Source organism: Erinaceus europaeus, chromosome 14 (genome assembly GCF_950295315.1).
Source record: "Erinaceus europaeus chromosome 14, mEriEur2.1, whole genome shotgun sequence".
Taxonomy (NCBI): Eukaryota; Metazoa; Chordata; class Mammalia; order Eulipotyphla; family Erinaceidae; genus Erinaceus; species Erinaceus europaeus.
Window position 1 is genome coordinate 52,140,852 of NC_080175.1, and position 13,842 is coordinate 52,154,693.

General features: G+C 37.4%; 1 protein-coding gene across 1 annotated transcript in view; it reads right to left on the reverse strand.

The window, feature by feature from the left end:
- SI (sucrase-isomaltase) overlaps positions 1–3,857 on the reverse strand; it is a 143,875-nt gene extending 140,018 nt beyond the window's left edge. The window contains exons 1-2 of the mRNA XM_007523647.1: positions 3,740–3,857; positions 881–981 (exon numbers count right to left, since the gene is read on the reverse strand). Coding sequence (XP_007523709.1) covers positions 881–981; positions 3,740–3,857 — 219 coding nt within the window. The remainder of the gene's footprint in view (positions 1–880; positions 982–3,739) is intronic.
- Between the last annotated feature and the right edge of the window lie 9,985 nt (positions 3,858–13,842).

Below are 13,842 nucleotides of genomic sequence, written 5' to 3' on the forward strand. Positions count from 1 at the left end.
GGAAGAAAGAAAGAAAGAAAGAAAGAAAGAAAGAAAGAAAGAAAGAAAGAAAGAAAGGCTGAAAATATAGGTAGGAGTAGGTAACTTAAGGTTGTGCAAATCCATTAAGTTGCTCTTAAGTTTGTCCATTTGCGTTTCTTCTTTCCAATTACCAATAAATCACATACCAAGAAATAGCAAAGACACCTTATTTTCCCCAAATACTTAATTATAGATATTCTAAAGGGCACAAAAACTCTATATTGACAATGCCACTTTACAAAATGAATGTGAGAGGTTAAAATTCATGAAGATATATAAAATCAAGAATACCTGTTTAGAATTAGAAAATATTGGGGAGTTGGGATGTAACACAGCATGTTAAGAGCACGTGGCCTTAAGCACAGAGGCCTGCCTAAGGATCCCAGTTCCAGCCCCCAGCTCCCCACCTGCAGGGGAGTCGCTTCACAGGTGGTGAAGCAAATTTGCAGGTGTCTATTTTTCTCTCCCCATCTCTGTCTCCCCCTCCTCTCTCTATTTCTCTCTGTCCTAAATAACAACGATGACATCAACAATAATAATATCTACAACAATAAAAAACAAGGGCAACAAGAGGGGAAATAAATAAATAACTATAAAATTAAAAAAATAATTAGAAAATATTAAACTGCTAAAATGAATTGGACAGAGGTACAGAAAATCAAATTTATTAATCTATTACCTCATTTATTTATACAGATATAAAATAAAAAGATAAATACAACCTTCATGATTAGATACATATAATTTGAACTTACAAAAATTAAGTGGTAGCTTGAATATATAATTACTATAGTTCAATATAGTTTGTTATAGTAATATATAATTACTATAATAGACATGAATGAGTTTTCCCACTTGCCTCTGTTGGATATTGGTCTGGTATGCAATTGATTCTCTTATTGATGTCATCATTTTGGTCACTTGGACATTTTCCTGAACTGGAAGGCTTCTCTGTGAGGTCTGGGAGAGAAAAATATATTCAATAAAGTAAAATGTAGCATTATTTTTTCAAGTAACAAATATATTAGAAAAAGTATATAAACTATCCTGAAAATAAATGTTAATTTTCATTATAAGCAGTACTCAAGGTTTAGTCCTAAAACTCCAATGAAAAATAATGAAATAATATTTAAAAATTGCATATGTAAGAGGACCAGAGAGCTCTGAACTCCAACTCCATTAGTACCTGGAGAAAGAAGAGGAAAAAGAGAGAGATGGTTGGGTGTAGTAACATGTGTATGTGTGACTTGGAAAGAAAAAGAGAACAGGAACCCTGAAAAAGAGTAGTGGGGACAATATATACAAAGATAGACAGATGGAGGGCTGTGTGGTGGCACACATGGTTCAGCACACTTGTTACAATGCACAAGGACCTGGGTTTGAAGCCTTTGATCCCCACTTTCAGGGAGAAAGCTGCAAGTGCTGAAGCAATGTGGCAGGGGTCTCTCTGTCTCTCTCCCTATCACATTCCCTATCGAATTCTGCTTGTCTATATCCAAAAAATAAATTAAGATATTAGAAAAACTAAATATATAGATAGATTGTTGTAGAAAAGATAGATAAATGATAGATAGATGGATAGGTAGATAGATAGATAGATAGATAGATAGATAGATAGATAGATAGATAGATAGATGTAGAAAATATGCTTAATCCTTATCTGTAACTTTGGGAGCACTGCTGTAGCTTCCAGTGGAGAGATTGGGAATTCAGAACTCTGGCGATGGGAAAGGTGTGGAACTGTACTTCTGTTGTTTTATAATTTTGTAAATCAATATTTTGCAAATCAAATTTTGTAAATCAATAAGACCTTGTAAGAACTATAGTGGATAGAATAGGGATGTGGGGGCACAGAAATTTAGTAGTGTAAATGTTGTGGAATTATATCTCTATTCTTTTATAATCTTGTAAATCTTATAAATCACTAATAGGAAGTAAAATGTAAATAAAAAAGTAAAAATAAATAAAGCAAAATAAAAATTGCCTTTGCAAAGAAAGCCCTGTGACTTTTTTCAGAGGAACAAAACAACATTCACAGAATGCCTGGAGGTAGGTTCTGAGCGAAAAATAATAAATTACACAGCATTCTGCTTTTGCTTTGTAGCTAAAAAAAGAAAAAAATATGGAGAAAAAATTAGAGAGCAATGGAAGAAGATAGTTTTGTTTTTGTTTTTTTTAAGCCAGAGCTCTGTTCAGCTCTGGCTTATGGTGGTGCAGGGGATTGAACCTTGGGCTTTGGAGCCTCAGGTATGAGAGTCACTTTGCATAACCATTATGTTATCTACCCTCTGCCCAAAGAAGATAGTTTTAAGTGAAAATAAAAGAAATCAGAGAACAACAAAAATAAATAAAGTAGCAAACCCCAACTCTCCATACAAAAAGGAGTCCTCTAGCACTCAGGGGAAAATAAAATTAGTTGCCTCAACTTTTACTTAAGTGGGGAAGTTTTCAGAAACTTAACAGCTGTAGAAAAATACTATGTTTAATCTAGAAAAGAATTTGTAATATAATTTCCAATCCTATTTTGGCCAAGCAAGAATAATGAAAGAGGAAATTATGAAAGGCAACTAATAGCACAGCAGTTTAAATGTCAAAACTTGAAGTCTGGGGGTCGTGCGGCGGTAGTGCAGCTGATTAAGTGCCTAAGCTAAGTGGCGCTAAGCTAAAGGACAGAAGTAAGGGTCCGGGTTCCAGCCCTGGCTCCCCACATGCAGGGGGAGTCGCTTTACAGGCAGTGAAGCAGGTCTGCAGGTGTCTATCTTTCTCTCCCCTTTCTGTCTTTCCCTCCTCTCTCCATTTCTCTCTGTCCTATCCAACAAGGACGACATCAATAACAACAACAATAATAAGTACAACAACAATAAAATAACAAGGGTAATAAAAGGGAAAATAAAGAAAACATAAAAAACTTCATGTCTGAAGTACTAGAAGTTTCAGGTTTAATCCCTAGCACTACCACTACCATAAACCAGAGCTGAGCACTGTTCTGGTTAAAAAGATAAAGAAAGGAGTGAGGGATAAAAGAAAAGAGAAGGAAAGTAAGGAAAGGAGAGGAGAAGAGAAGAGAAAAGAAAGGAGGAGAGGTGAAGAGAGGAGAGGTGAAGAGAAGAGAGAAGAGGAGAGGAGAGGAGGGGAGGGGAGGAGAGGAGAGGAGAGGAGAGGAGAGGAGAGGAGAGGAGAGGAGAGGAGAGGAGAGGAGAGGAGAGGAGAGGAGAGGAGAGGAGAAATTAAGTGGACCACATTATTGTGTATCAACTCTAAATTAGGATAGAAATATTCTGAAAAAAAATGTGAACACCTCAAACCTTGCTACACCTCTTTCAACCCCTTTTTACTCATGCAACCTCCTTTTCTTTAAGATAATAAGAAAAAATAAAGTATCCCCCCCCAAATATGGCATCCTCACAGCAAATATCTGAAGGTCAGGACAAAACCTCAAATTATACCACTAATTAGAAGACCTTCCATTTACATCTTGAACTCTTTGCCTCTCCTATTTCTCAAGGAACACTATGTGAGGAAGGTCATTAACAAATACCAGTGCATAGTTACAAAAACTCTTGATTAAAATATATCAGAAACAGATGCAACGGTTTTATAATTTACCTGAACCCTCTCTTCATGTTTCATGTCCCATAGATGATGTCTCAAAATCCATAATTATTATGCAGTAAATTTTATTTAACCTTCACTATAAAAGTATTTCAACATCAATTACCTTCAACTGCAGGTGTTTTAGTTGCTAAAACAGCAACTAAGGCAACAGCTATGATAGTGACAATGAGAAACAGGACAATCAGAGTAATTTCTAATCCAGTAAACTTTTTCTTTGCCATCTAGAGAAAAAGGGGGGGTTAAGAAATGTTTAAAATATAAAACACGCAATCATAAGTCTCTATGATCTATAATTTTTTTCCTGCAAATTACTTTCACTTTAGAACCTAAAAGAATGGCATCTTAGAAAATGTAACAAAACTTGTTCATTTTAAATAAAAGGATGCATATTGTGTTGTTAGAATAAGGTGAAAATAAGTCTCCATGGTTTTCTGTATTTGAGTATTTTATATACACTTTATTTTTTGTATTTTTTTTTTACTTTTTAAAATTTCTTTATAGGGGAATTAATGTTTTACATTCAACAGTAAATACAATACATGCAGAACGTTTCCCAGTTTTCCATATAACAATACAAACCCCACTAGGTCCTCTGTCATCCTTTTTGGACCTGTATTCTCCCCCCATACACACCCCTTAGATACACTTTGATTTGATGCTGTAAACCTAGAGAGAGTGTATGTTAAAATTTCCATGGGAATTTTTTTAAATAAATTGCTTGTTTAAAGCCAATTTCTGGAGCCTGAGAGGTGGAGCAATCCATTGAGGCCATATAATAATGCTCAGAAGCTGGATTCACAGTCCCCAGTTGTAGGGGGGAATCATCATAAGCAGTAAAGCAGGGCTGCAGGGTTGTGTTTCTCCTTGTCTCTCTTGCTTCCATATCCTTCTTGAATTATCTCTGGTTCTATCTAATAATAAATAAATAAATATATATATTTTTTAAAAAATCCCTTTGCATTCCAGTCTAAATACCCAGCTGTTCCTGTCTTATCATACAATTTTTTGTTATAAAGATATTTAAGGGCTATAAAGTTTAGAGATTATCAGCAAATAGGACATCAGTATTTGAATACACTGAACTTAAAAATATAGTGACATTAAGAATACAATATCTTAGGGGAGTTGGGTGGTAGAGCAGCGGGTTAAGTGCACCTGGCGCAAAGCACAAGGACAGGCTTAAGCATACCGGTTCCAGCCCCTGACTCCCCACCTGCAGGGGAGTTGCTTCACAGGCGGTGAAGCAGGTCTGCAGGTGTCTGTCTTTCTCTCCCCATCTCTGCCTTCCTCTCCTCTCTCCATTTCTCTCTGGCCCATCTAACAATGACGACATCAATAACAACAACAATAAAACAATAAGTGCAACAAAAGGGAATGAATAAATATTTTAAAAAGAATACAGTATCTTTTTTCTTTTAAACTGAATAATTATGGAAGTTGGGAGATAGCTTACCCAGTAAAGCACACACATTCCTATGTATGCTGGAACCTGAGTTCTAGCCCCCATTCATTACATGGGAGTATTATGAAAAAGGAAATCTCCATGGGTACTGGAAAATACCTCTCTCCATTTCCATCTCCCTCTCCCTTTCCTATATATGTATTTCCCTCCTCCAAACCTTTACAATTCTTTCAAAAATGATATCTGTCCAACATATTGTCCAATTTTTATGTTCACCATATCCTTACCACTACAACACCATTTCTGAATAACATATTTTTGTTGGTACCTGCTAATTAATCTTTCTTCCTTCTTTTTCCTATTATTCTCCTAAGTCAGTTACATCCATTGCCCATTTCTCAAGCAAAGTTCATTTTGAACACCTTCCTACTCTGAGAGACAGAATGAATCATATATATATATATATATATATATAATCTTACACAACTTAAGTGGTACAATAACTTTTGGCCACTTTCTCCATTGGAATGTTTATTTTAAAAGTAACTGTGAAAATCTGAAGAATCTTCAGGAGTCTAAGACAACTAAGACCAGTGTTTATGGCCACGGAGTAAACTTTCTTTTGTATAGTATAGTCAGCATAGAATTGATGTAGCAGGATTAAATTTCTCATGTAAGTGTCCATAAAAAATCAATATTGTATGGGGCCAGGTGGTGGCGCACCTGGTAGAGCGCAGGTATTACAATGTGCAAGGAACCAGGTTTGAGCCCCCGATCCCCAACTGCAGGGGGAAAGCTTCATGAGTGGTGAAGCAGGGCTGCAGGTGTCTCTCTGTCTCTCTCCCTCTCTATCACCCCCTTCCCTCTTGATTTCTGGCTGTCTCTATCCAATAAATAAAGATATATATATATATATATATATATATACATATATATTAAAAAAATAAAATAAGTATTGCTAATTTAAACATGGTGCTGTTGGTAATTCCAATGATCATACTTCCTATCACATTTTATTCATCTCTGGCTTATGGTGGTGCAGGGGATTGAACTTGGGACTTTGGAGCCTCAGACATGAGAGACTGTTTGCATAATCATTATGCTATCTACCCTCCACCCTATCACATTTTAAGTGAGCTGTATGGAGGCATTATAAATTGATGACCTTTCTCCACATGGCTATTTTCAGAATGGTCAACACTTTATAAGATTCCAGCTTTATGACTGATATATATCTGTAAGAAGAGATTTATTTTCTGAAATTAATATAGTATTCTATTCTGCCTATATATTTTCCCTACATACTTAGAGTCTCTCTTCTTTTTTTTAATACTATATCATTGCTTAAGTTTTTTTTTCTATTTTTCAGAAAAAACATGGCACTTACTATCTTCCAGGTAGAACAAACCAGCCAAATCTTCTGTGAATACTCATGTACAGGAAAAGTAATAATGAAGAGGTGATCAGAGATTCTCATAGAATGACCAGAAATGTTGCTTGGCAGGTAAAGTGAAGGGGAATGGGCACATAAGACCCTGGGTTTGCTCTGAGGCATCACAAAAGCCAGAGGTCCTACTCTGTTCTGTCTGACCACTCGAATAAATCTAAAAACTTAAAAATCCCTCCTCTTGTCCCTCCTCTTGCATTCAACATGTCAAATAAAAATATGTTCTCTCTATAATTTTAAGCAAGGGGAGATAGACAAGAATGTCACTAGTATAAGATAAAATAACATACCATTACCAATAAAAGGAGAACAGGAAAATGACACTTAAACTTACCTTACTTCATAGCCTCTTCTGTTGGCTATGGTGTGGCAGAGGTGGGTAAGGCTGCCAAAGTCATGACCAAGGAGAACTGCTCAGCTATATAGCCAGCTGCTCATATAAATTTTTATTGTACCCTCATCACCTTATCAGCATTTCTCTTCAACACACAATTATAAAAAGTCTTAACCTGAACATAGTTTGTGTGCATAGTCCCCTGTGGGAATCACAGTTAATTTGTAGGCATGCTCTCACAGTCTCTGACATATGGGAGCTACAGGCCAGCCTAAGAATGTAGAGTCGTGGCTTTTGAGAGAGTCTGCATATCAATTACACAGCCTATATATTGAAAAGATTCAGTTTGTGTTTTGAAAAACTTCAAGACATACAATTAATTTCCCCCCTCGTATTAATTAACTAGTGATTTATTTATATGACTACATTTTACTAGCAGTGTACATAAACACCATTCCCACCACCAAAAGACTGTGAACCATCCCTCCCACCCACTCCCACCCCCCACTGGCCCAGGAAGCTGCATGTCTACCCCTCACCACAGGGTTTTTACTTTGGTTCCCTACTTACAATTTGGTCAGGTCCTGCTTTTAGTTTCCCTTTCAGATCTTCATAATCAACTTCTGTTGATGAGTGGGATCATCCCATACTCATCTTTATCTTTCTGACTTAGCTCACTTAACATAATTCCTTCTAGCTCTGTCCAAGATGGGTCAGAAGCAACCAATAGCACAGCTATATACAAGATACTGGGTATTGTACAGCAAACCCTAACAAAAGGACTTCTCAAAGTTAACTCAATTACCAAATAATGTGATGATAACATTAACTATCGATTGTCTTTTTGAACCCTAAGACAGCAGGAACCTCACATCTCCACTATAGAGCCTCTACTTTCCCTAGTCCTGGAACCATTGGGTAGGGCCCACTTTCCCGTATGCCTCTCCCAATCCATATCAAATAATATTGCATCTGCCGATCACAACCTAACCAACATGATTGCCACCTCAACATGCTTCACTTCAGACTGTGTCCAGGAGACTTCACGTGTGGAATGACAACCCTTCAACTTCATTACTCGGGTAAGACCTTTCCTTTCATAGTATACTCTAATTTCATCTCAGGTGGCTCACTTTCTAACAAAGTCTCAAAACCTAGATACACACCAGTTTCTGTGAGAGAGAGCATATGTTCACACGTATCCGTAAACTACTGCAAAATATATACCTGAAAGCAGAAGTACACTAGAGTTTGCAGTGAGTAACCCCCTAACACTTCCTCTCCACTATTCCAAGCTTTGGGTCCATGATTACTCAACAATTTGTTTGGCTTTGTGTGTTAACTCTCTTTTCAGTCACCAGGTTCCAGATGTCATCAGGATGCCGGCCAGGCTTCCCTAGACTGAAGACCCCACCAAGGTGTCCTGGAGCTCTGCTTCCCCAGAGACCCAGCCTACTAGGGAAAGAGAGAGGCAGACTGGGAGTATGGACCGACCAGTCAATGCCCATGTTCAGAGGGGAAGCAATTACAGAATCCAGACCTTCTACCTTCTGCAACCCACAATGACCCTGGGTCCATGCTCCCAGAGGGATAGAGAATGGGAAAGCTATCAGGGGAGGGGGTGGGAAATGGAGATTGGGTGGTGAGAATTGTGTGGAATTGTACCCCTCCTACCCTATGGTTTTGTTAATTAATCCTTTCTTAAATAAAAAATAAAATAATAAAAAAGAATGTAGAGTCATTTATTTATTTATTTTTCTTCTTCTTTCAATATTTTATTACATTATTTGCACATTTTAATAATCTTATCTCATTGTGTGAAACTTGAACTCTCATAGGAAAGTAAAGGCATATGTAAAAGGCGGAATTTGGAAAACAATTGCAGCAAGTAATGGTTAAGATATTTCATGAACATCTGGGGAGACAGCATAATATAGATAATATAATCTGCAAGATATACCCTTTTTACATTATAATTTTTTTTAAATGGTGTGTGTATGTGGGGGTAGGATGCTGGGTATTAGCTCACTATCAGAGCATATAAATGGCCATTCTCGAGGATCCAGGTTTAAATCCTGAGTCCTTACTTACTAAGCGGCACAGTGTTGCATGTATATATACTTATTTCTATCTCTCTCCTTGTTTTTATTATATTTTTCTACTCTGTATATTTTAAATTAAAAGGAAAAATGAGTATATCAGGAGTAGTGGAATCATGCAGATGTATCTACAATGAATTAATAAATAACACTTGCAATAGAGAACAATCATAGCACCAAAAAAGCAAATGACCCCATCCAAAAATGGGCAGAGGATATGAACAAAACATTCACCTCAGAGGAGATCCAAAAGGCTAACAAACATATGAAAAACTGCTCTAGGTCACTGATTGTCAGAGAAATGCAAATTAAGACAACACTAAGATACCACCTCACTCCTGTAAGAATGGCATACATCAAAAAGGACAGCAGCAACAAATGCTGGAGAGGATGTGGGGACAGAGGATCCCTTTTACGCTGCTAGTAGGAATGTAAATTGGTACAGCCTCTGTGGAGAGCAGTCTGGAAAACTCTCAGAAGGCTAGACATGGACCTTCCATCTAGGTCTTTGATGATGATGTGCATGTAAAAATCTCTATGATCCCAGAACAGGTAAACCTTTGTGATGTAAACAAACAAGTAAGCATGCAAAAAAGCCTTATAGACTTAAAGTGTTCTGCTCTTCTATTCTGTTTTCACATTTTTCTATCTGCTGTCACAGGCTGACCTTTGTCTTTAGTAGTTACTTCCTCCCATCTGAATTTTTGATAAGTTCATTGAACTCCACTGATAAGGAAAAACAGAAACATATCCATTAATTATTTGTAAGGTAAATTCAAATTAAATCACACTAAGAAAAAGTTCAACTCTCTACAAATGGAAAGTGTCAAGTATATTGAAAGGTGTTTTAGCCTAGAATAGACTGTTTATATTTCAAAACAGTTATGATAAGGGGCAGGATGTAGAACACTTGGTTAAGTGAACAGGTTATCATGTGCATGAACCCAAATTTGAGCCCCCACTCATCACCTGCAAGAGGGTGGGGGCTTCAGGAGCAGTGAATCAAGTACTACAGGTGTCTCTCTGTCTCTCTCCCTTTCTATTTCTCCTACCCCTCTCAATTTCTCTCTGCCATGACAAATAAATATGATTAAACAATAAAAGTTATGAGCCTGAAATACTATATATATAATACAAAAACTCTAAACTGCACGAAGTAAAAAAATCACATTAAAATTGAGCTAGGCGATAGGCAGAAAATGTTGTAAACAAGAGTGGAACTGAACTACAAATGGCGATTTATGTCTTTGCCAATCAGAACAGATAAGTACTCTCTGTGTACTTTGCCACACTCAGACTCTGAAACATGCATTTCAGAATTGCAAACATTTGGTAATGTAATTATATATGGTAAACTCATACATACATATATCACTAAACTTAATTGATGAGATTCCTCTGGCCATCCGTATGAAATAGAAATGAATAAGGACAATTGGATTTTACAGTGATAATGCAGGGTTATTTATAAATTATAGTTACCAAAATTGTTCTATTTTTTAAAATACGTTTTGTAAGAGATATAGTGATTTACAGCACAGTTGGCAGTTGGGTACAATTTCTCTTGCTTTCTTAATAAGTGTCTGCACTTCATTCCCACAGCCAACTCAGCTCCTCCTCCACCATTTCATATTGAGTCCTCATTGCTCTCTAAGTTCCCTAGTTCAGTCAGAAACAAGGACAGAAAGAAGAAAGCACAAAATAAAAGTTGGACTAAGTTTGGTGTGTAGCACCAAAGCAAAGGAATCTAGGAAAACAGGCATGTGGGGATAGGGAGTGGGGAAGGGGTGGCCTTGTGCATTGATGGTAGGTAGAAAAGAACCAAAGTTGGGAGCAAGAGTGTTTTGCAAACACCTGTCATGAGAAGATGAGAAATTATGCTCATGTGTCAACAGCTGTACTGTAAACCAATAAAACCCAAATAAAATGATAAAAAACAAGTCTGTGAAAAATCTAGAAGGTGATCATACAGATAGAGGAGAAGAGATAGAGGAAGAGAGAACTAAGAATTGTTTAGTTTGAGTATTTAATGGTGGAAATTACAATGAGATATAAAAGACACAAACACGAAGATTACTTTTAATCTGTGTCTTTGTACTGGATAAAATACCGAATGTAAAGAAATTTGGAATACACTTTAAAGACTCAGCAGCCAGCACCAGTACAGAGTCAAGAGTTGATGGTGTGATGTAAAGAGAGCAATGTACTTAAATGTATGCAAATATTTACATCTCAGTTGTATCACTCCATGATCAGAGAAACCAACAATTTAACTTGAATTTTAATCTCTAGATGTCACTATTATTAAAAAAAAAAAAACCCATGACTCTTTTAGTGTCTTTTTTTCTTTCTGGGGGGTGACATCTGATATGCAGGTGGACATAAGATATTGTCTGAGGAGGTGATGTCATGATTGGAAAACAGGTCAGAAAGATGGATCAGATGGATCATTTCCTAATATGGGAAAGGTGTATAAATGTTGCTGAATGTAAACTCCATTGATTTTATCTGATCTGGGGCCCATATTCAGTTTAGGAGCCTATGTGACCTCTGCATCCCTGTAGATCTGAGCTCACATTCTATGGTCAGGAGTAGGAATGTTCCAAGATGCCCCAGTTTCAGAACCCATCTTCCTTGGGTAGAAAATAGCATATGTTGTCTATCCTCCCTTCAGAGAATGAAACATTATGTACCATTGTTGATCCATGTTGAGAGCAAGGTCCTATGGGGGCCCACAGAGAGGTCTCTTATGTTGTTCCTGATAGAGATGGACAGTAACAATGGAGAGAGGGATTTATTAGAGGTGTAGGCCCATCTTGTCTGTTTGGGAATCTCAGGACTCTCCGAATAGGGCCTCAACTGATGGGATGGCCTGATAGTGACTAAAGAGTCATCATTAAAGTATGTCAGTCTCTTGTCCTTATTCAGCTTTTGTAGACCTTACTTCGATAAGGTTAGCTTTGGAGTGAGTGAGGGAAGTGTAATAGGAAGTAGCTGAGGAGGGTATCTAAGTCTAAGTAGACACTATTTCATTTTGAACTTTATGATGTCTTTTTAGGTCTTTCTACTTGCTTGCTGCATATACTGACCCACTGCAGACTATTGTGCACTTTTGCTGTCAATATATTTTGTCCTAATTTATGGATGCATGTGAATATATGCCCTATCTCATGGGACTTGGTCTATATATAGGTTTTGGGACTTTGTTAGGAAGTGAACCACCTGGAATGTAATTAGAGAATCCTATGAAAAGAAAGGTCTCACCCAAGTGATGAGGCTGAAGGGTTGTCATTCCACTGCTGATGTCTCTGGACACAGTCTGAAGTGAAGCTTGCTGAGGTGGTAGTCCTTGTGTTGATTATTCAGCTTTTTAAATCCTTACTTTACCTGACAAGGTTAGCCTTAGAGTGACTGAGGGAAGTGAAATAGAAGGAGGGTGAAGATGGTATCTAGGTCTAAGTAGAAACTATTTGGTTAAGTACTTTATGGTGTCTTTTTTAAAGTCTTTCTACTTGCTTGCTACACTTATTGAATCACTATAAACTACTGTACACTTTTACTTTATGTACATATTTTCCCATAAATTGTGGATACATGTGTACATATTCCCTAACTCATGGGCCCTCATCTATATCTAGGTTATGTGGCTTTGCTAGGATGTGTGCCACCCAAGGTGGGATTAAGGAGTCCTATGAGCTAGGAAAGGCCTCACCAAAGTAATGGCGTTGAAAAGTTGGCATTCCAGGCCTGGTATACCTGGACAGTGTCCAAAATGAAACTTGTTGAGGTGGTACTAGTTGCAGTGATTTGTTGAGATCAGTAGATGCACTCTCATATGGTATGGAATGAGAGGAGAAGTGTGAAGGAAAATAAGCCACACCCCAGGGATTCCAGGACTGGGAGAAACACGGGTTTTATAGACAACGGGGAAGGTTTTTGCTATCTTAGAGCTTAAAAAGGCAAGTAGATAGTTATTTTTATTCATTTGGAAATTTGGTTTACTTTGAAAACTACATAGTTAGCATTTACTGCTCCATACAAGACCTTACCATGATTTATGCCATTTTATGCTATTTACAAATAGCTATACCTGATATACTGACAAGACCAGTTACTTCTGTTCTCTCTGGTTTCAAGATTATAAGCAAGTTATTATTTCAAAAACAGTCATAATTAGAAATATATTAACAATTTAAGCCCACTGTAGAAATTCAGTCAAGTTACTAATTTGAACCCTTAAGTGCTTATATTAAAGGAATACAACTCAGAACTTGGGTCTATGCATCAAAATGCTTGAGACAGGGAGTCGGGCTGTAGCGCAGCGGGTTAAGTGCACGTGGCGCAAAGCACAAGGACCGGCATAAGGATCCCGGTTCGAACCCCGGCTCCCCACCTGCAGGGGAGTCGCTTCCCAGGCGGTGAAGCAGGTCTGCAGGTGTCTGTCTTTCTCTCCTCCTCTCTGTCTTCCCCGCCTCTCTCCATTTCTCTCTGTCCTATCCAACAACAACTACAACAATAAAACAACAAGAGCAACAAAGGGGAATAAATAAATAAAATAAATAATTAAAAAAAAATGCTTGAGACATTCAATCTAATTTTCCCCTCTCGTATTGATTCGTGATTTATAAGACTGTAAGTTAGTTAAGAGGAATATATATATATTTCTTTACTGGGGAATCAGCGCTTTACAGTTAACAGTAAATACAATAGTTTGTATATTCATAGCATTTCCCAGTTTTCCACATAATAATACAACCCCCCACTAGGGCCTTTGTCATCATATTCCAGGACCCCAACCTTCCTCCCCCTACCCCCACCAGCACCTCAGTCTTTTACTTTGTTTCAATACACCAAGAGGAGTGCATATTAACACTATTTCCAACACTAAAGGTCTATGTCCCTACACCCACTGCCCTATAATGAA